Source organism: Amphiura filiformis, chromosome 1 (assembly GCF_039555335.1).
Source record: "Amphiura filiformis chromosome 1, Afil_fr2py, whole genome shotgun sequence".
Classification (NCBI taxonomy): domain Eukaryota; kingdom Metazoa; phylum Echinodermata; class Ophiuroidea; order Amphilepidida; family Amphiuridae; genus Amphiura; species Amphiura filiformis.
This window is the reverse complement of record NC_092628.1, coordinates 49,574,107-49,579,841: the sequence shown is the minus strand read 5'-3', so window position 1 is coordinate 49,579,841 and position 5,735 is coordinate 49,574,107. Positions and strand designations below refer to the sequence as shown.

The following is a 5,735-nucleotide window of genomic DNA, read 5'->3' as shown; positions in this document are numbered from 1 at the left end:
ATCGATTCGATATTTCGGATATATATAGGTAGGTAATGGGCTTGCGCTGTTGAAGGTTGGTTTTAAAGTTATTTTGTTTTGAGAGAAATAATGCGGATGGGGGATTCCCCAATATGTTTGGAATAAAAACAAATCGACAAGAAAAAGTAGATCCAAGTTAAGAGTGGTATATAGTTGACCTGTCTGGTAAGAAGACAAAGTATTGGGCTTGCCTTTAATAATTTGCGATGTTCTGGGGCAGGGGCGTAGCCAGCTTTCTTGGTGGGGGGGGGGCAAAATAAAATTTCGGGGGCACAGACGAAAAAAATTGCAGTTGCATCATACAATACATAGAGACTGTATGTCTTTGAGCTTCCCGAAAAGGGCCTTATTGGGATGATGTGCGCGCGTAGCGCAAAAAAAATGGTATTTTACACTATTTTCGCCCATTATCCGGCTGAAAAGGGCTTTATTTTGTATTTTACACTATTTTGGCCCTGAATTTTGCTAGAAAAGGGGCTCCTTGTCCTTTTTCTTTTCCTTTGCCCTCCTCAGTTTCTCTGTCATTTTTTGTCAGAGGGGCACTTTTTCTTTCATTTTTTGTCAGGGGGGCACTCTGCACCACCTGCCCCACCGCTGGCTACGCTACTGTTCTGGGGAGATGTCACAAGACAATTCTCGAAGTAAAATATATCGGTATTAATCCGCGATGTTAAAAAGCCCGCTGATTACGGGCTGATCAAAGTATATAGTAATATTTCATAGCTTATGTTTGACAATTCAATAGGATAGTGTGTGTTATATAACTCATCCATAGATTCTAGTCATTTGATTGGTGAGATTGTAACACATGATCATTTATCATTTTTACCATCGCATCATCCGTGGTGATGGTAAAAACTATCACCTGCATCTGTTTAATAGTAAACCATCTCTTACCCAGTCCAATTCTGTGCGCTAACATTATTCATTCTATATTAAGTAGCCAAAGCAAGTCGTTGAAGAGATTAAATGTAGTATTTAATCTCATGCTAAATGCAAAGTGGTCATGTCCTATTACAAAATTATGAGCATTGAACTTCGCCTTCTGGTGATGACTATGTAAATTGGTGCAGACGAAATTGTTGTAAAATCATGGCGGCGGTCAAAAAAGTTGATCCACAAGTTCGCTTTGCTTTAATCGAAGATGACGACCTACAGACGCTATACGATGCTGCAGACAGTAAAAATACAAAGAGACAAATAAAGTACGCTGTCAGGATACTAGCAGAGTATGCACAAGTAAGAGGAGGAGCCAGCCTGGTTGAGGTAGAAGCAATGTCAGCAGATCAGCTGGACGTGTTCCTCAGCAAATTTTATGCAGCGCTACGCAAAGAAGATGGTACCTTGTACACCAAAAAATCAATGCAAGGAATACGCTATGGAGTCCAACGTCATTTTCAAGACCTTCGAGGATGGGATATTGTCAAAGACAATGAATTTACAGAGAGCAACAAGAGCTTCAAAGCGATGTTAGTTAAGCTTAAACAAGAAGGACTTGGTTATGTGAAGCACAAACCAACAACTCCGAAGCCAGACTTTGAAAAAATACAAGCTTCGATGGATACATCTTCTCCAAAAGGTTTGCAAAACAAAGTTTTTGTTGATATTATGCTCTTCTTATGTAACCGTGGCCAGGAAAACCTCCGTTCAATGAAGGAATCGGACTTTATAATTGAAACGGGTGATGATGGCTTAAGAGCAATAACACGTCGCGACGAGCTGACGAAAAACAACCGTGAAAATGCTGACGAGATTACTGGGGGAATGATGTGCGAAATACCCGGAAACGAACGTTGTCCCGTCAAATCGTTCCTGGCATACGTGTCTAAATTAAATCCAAACTGTCCTGCCTTCTGGCAAAAGCCTAAAGATCAGGCACCAGATTCCGAGGACGAGCCCTGGTACTGTAACATGCCAGTCGGCGTGAACACGCTAGGTAAAAAGGTAAAAGTAATATCACAAGATGCAGGTTGCTCAAAAGTGTACACAAATCACTGTTTGAGAGCAACATGCGTAACGGTGTTAGATGGCTTTTGACTAACACACGCGTCGCGTCACGTCACGTCACGTCGCGTCACGTCACGTCACGTTGATATCTTCATGAGCGAACGAACTTGCACCCGCTGGGCCTGTTGAAATCAAAACAAATCTTTGCCGGGGGGTCCACTCTTGCAGTAATGTTCATGTCAAATCCGACCCCATTTAATGGGTTCTCTGGGTTCAAAAATCCCACTCAATCAGGCCCAGGAAACTCCACAAATTACCCTCACGGAGGCTCCCAATACCGTCTAAAAAGAACCCCAAGTGCCCCATCTACTGCAAGAGTGGACCCCTCGGCAAAGATTTGTTTTGATTTCAACAGGCCCAGCGGGTGCAAGTTCGTTCGCTGTCGATATCAGCATGTGTGTATCATATGCAATAGAGCAGGCCATGGAAAACACGTGTGCAACAACGTGACCAAGTAAAACAAACACAGCTGTATGGAATTTTCTATTGAAAACTCTGAGGTCGTATTCTTGAAGACGGGTCAACCTTGGGCCTGGGAGGCTCTTTGGCCATGTCAAGTGGGGTGGGCTGGGTCATGTTATTGCGCGGTTGTGTTGTTCATTTTTTCGTGGCGTCTGCGGGTTTTTCTGCGGGGCCGGGGTGTGTCCTGGGACGGGTGTTAGCCCCTTTGCGAGAATACGGCCCGGGGTATTTTCCACAGTTTAAAAATAGCCACGCGTATCCCATGCATTCATATCGGGTCTTTTCAATGGAAGTTCCTAGTGCATGTTCATGGTATGTGCTAAGCGAAACATTGATTGGGGTGCAAACAAGGGTCATGTTGAGTTCTGGCTTGTTTTGGGTGATTGGATCGGGTTGTCAAAAAGGCAGTAAATACAGGTGGTTGTCAAGCATTCTCAATTGGCAAAAGAAATACAAACTAAGTGGCGAAGGGAAAAAGGTTTCCGGAAAGTTTTATCAAATAAAAATAAAATAGGAAAATAGGAGTTGAAAACAGAGAATTGAGGGACCCAACGGTACCCAGTTCGTTAAGGGTGTTATGTGGCCCACCTCGGGTGCATTCACCCAATGCCCCCAGCTTGATAGAGGTCAAGGTCAAATTGGATCTCAACCGTATGACTTGTTTGTAACTTTTAAGAAGATATCAACGTGACGTGACGTGACGCGACGTGACGCGACGTGACGCGACGTGACGTGACGTGACGCGACGCGTGTGTTAGTCAAAAGCCTGTTAGATCGACATGGATTTGAGAACCGAGATATAATGTCTGTAAGTGGCCATCACTCGGAACAGAGTATAAAGCACTATAGTAGAACGTCAGAGGACACGAAACGGAAAATGAGCGCAGCAATAGCACGCAAAGTCATTTCTCCTGCAAACCCAAGTCATGAAAGTAGTCATGCTAAGCATGCTAAGCTAGGCCCGGAGGCTAGGCCAACACGTACTGAAGCTATTGAACAGCAGCCGCAGCCAGCGAGTACCGGAGCTGGCACTAGTAGTAGTATTGCTACGGCTAGGCCTAAGCCTGCAGTTGGAATGGATATTGTACCGGTACCTAATAATGAACAAACCATGGGTGATGGTGATCTTGGAGACCTTGCAGTATTGACAGATTCACAAGAGAATCGCATTTTGCAAGACATTGACATTATGAACAATGCGTACAGCATGAACAGTTCATTGAATACTAGCAACCGTCAGACTCTCACTTTAAACTTCCACGGTTGTTCAGTTAATTTTACAATCAGCAGTAGCCTAATTGATGGCTTCTTGTACATATGTTGGAAACTTGTTTTGGATAACTTGCTTTGGATTTTGGTGTTTATTGATGTTTAACTGTATAAACGTTACTTGACTTTTGAACTATGGAACCCAAACTAGCTGACTGGCAGTATGGATCATACCATTATGATGGGAGGTAAGTAATAATTCATTCATATTATTGATAGACTTTTTGCCTTTGAAATCTTGTGATAATACAATATCAAATGACTAGAATCTATAGATGAGTTATATAAAACAAATATTAACTGCTTTTATTCGTGTGATGGTAAAATATACCAGCCCTCATTGAAAGATCTTTCAATTCGGGCTGGTATATTTTTACCATCACACTCATGAGCAGTTAATATTTGTATATCATCATACAAGTACCTTGGCATCATGATAGATGACAAGCTGAACTGGCATATACATGTTGATCACGCACGTGGTTGAAAAACTCAACTCTCGCATGTATTGTTTCAGGAAACTGAAATTTTTTCATGTCAATTCTCGTATCCTCGCTTTGTTTTATGATTTAGTTGTAGCAAGTGTTTGGCGATATTGTTTACTTTGTTGGGGAGGGAACATTACCATAGGGGACAGACAGAGGGTGGAAAGGGTAATTAAAGAAGCTAGTAGAATCATAGGCTCACCGCGACAGGATTTCGAGACGGTGTACACTGATCTTTTGTTGAAGAAGCTCACCGATGTGATGGAGGATCCCCAACATCCACTCCACCATCGCTTGTCATAATCATCATAACTCAAAAACTGGTCGTATGCAAATGCCGCGTGCAAATACAGACAGGTACCTGAACTCATTTGTCCCTCAAGCTATTTTTATCATAACTCCAAGTACCGTCGTTAATTTATGTTTTCATACCATTTCTTGGGAGTGCCTTTGAATTTCATTTTGCTTATAATACCTGTTTTTTGTTTATTGTATTATGCTTGTTATTTATGATCTCATGTGCATGTAATTTCCAGAAATGGATTAATAAAGTTTAACTTGACTTGACTTGACTTGGATGTCGTTTGTTTGAATATTCTGATCAATGTTGATACTCATTCTATGTATGATTAGACTTCTGATGTATATTCATCTTGCTCTTGCCATATCACGAATGACACCCTTTGGGAAGCACTATGTTCACGCTATTGCAGGAAAGTAAATTATGTAAGTGTCCTCGTAACACATTTTGATAGCCCTTGACATCAAAAAAAATCTCACGAGGTATATTTTCACGCTTTAGGAATACGGTTTAGTGGTTCTAAACGATTGCAATGTCAGATCTTATTTTTAAAGTGTCAAAGCCCATATTGTACACGGTGTAGTGTTATTTGAATTAGAATTGTGTCTTAAAGGAACAATTTCTTTTGGCATCATTGTCCCTCAAACGATAAAAATAAGATTGGTACCATTTTTTCAATACCCCTATGCTACCCTCAAAAGGTTGAAGGTCATTGAATGTGTCCTATCTTGATGCAATATACCACCATTCAAGATTTAAAAGGACATGTATCATATTGTAGTAGGTTGCTTAGTTAAGGGTTGTAGAGTCAAGTATTAGTTAGGAGGCGGGTGAGCAATTCACGGAGCTCAAGAGCGGACATCGGTTCTATCATATAGGTTTTATTGGATTCAGGAAATGGTCAAAACACATAAGGGAAGTAAGAGGTATCAGTGAGAGATGGGCACAGGTCACACTGAAGTTAAATAAGAAATACAGCATCAAGATAATACATGTGTATGCTACTACAACAGCCTATGAAGACGAAGAGGTGGATAAATTTGATGAAGAGATAGCCGAACTGCTGAAAACATCAAAGACACATTTCAACATGGTAGGAGACTTCAACGCCAAAGTAGGATCAGGATAAGATCTGATGGAGAAAAAGACGTAATGAGGACATTTGAGTTAGGAAGACGAAACGTCAGAGG

The 5,735-nt window shown here is 41.4% G+C and overlaps 1 protein-coding gene across 1 annotated transcript; it reads left to right on the top strand.

The window, feature by feature from the left end:
- Nucleotides 1–1,202: 1,202 nt before the first annotated feature.
- On the top strand, nucleotides 1,203–3,865 carry LOC140161363 (uncharacterized). The gene is made up of 2 exons (XM_072184864.1): nucleotides 1,203–2,050; nucleotides 3,288–3,865. Exons 1-2 carry the CDS (start codon nucleotides 1,297–1,299, stop codon nucleotides 3,863–3,865), a joined length of 1,332 nt encoding a protein of 443 aa, XP_072040965.1. The 5' UTR covers nucleotides 1,203–1,296.
- Nucleotides 3,866–5,735: the final 1,870 nt, after the last annotated feature.

Excerpts from the sequence above, each read along its gene's own strand:
- LOC140161363 (XM_072184864.1), top strand. The coding sequence starts at position 1,297 with ATGTCAGCAGATCAGCTGGACGTGTTCCTCAGCAAATTTTATGCAGCG. Across the intron at positions 2,051-3,287 it reads ATGCGTAACGGTGTTAGATG|ATATAATGTCTGTAAGTGGC; the intron begins GCTTTTGACTAA and ends TTGAGAACCGAG.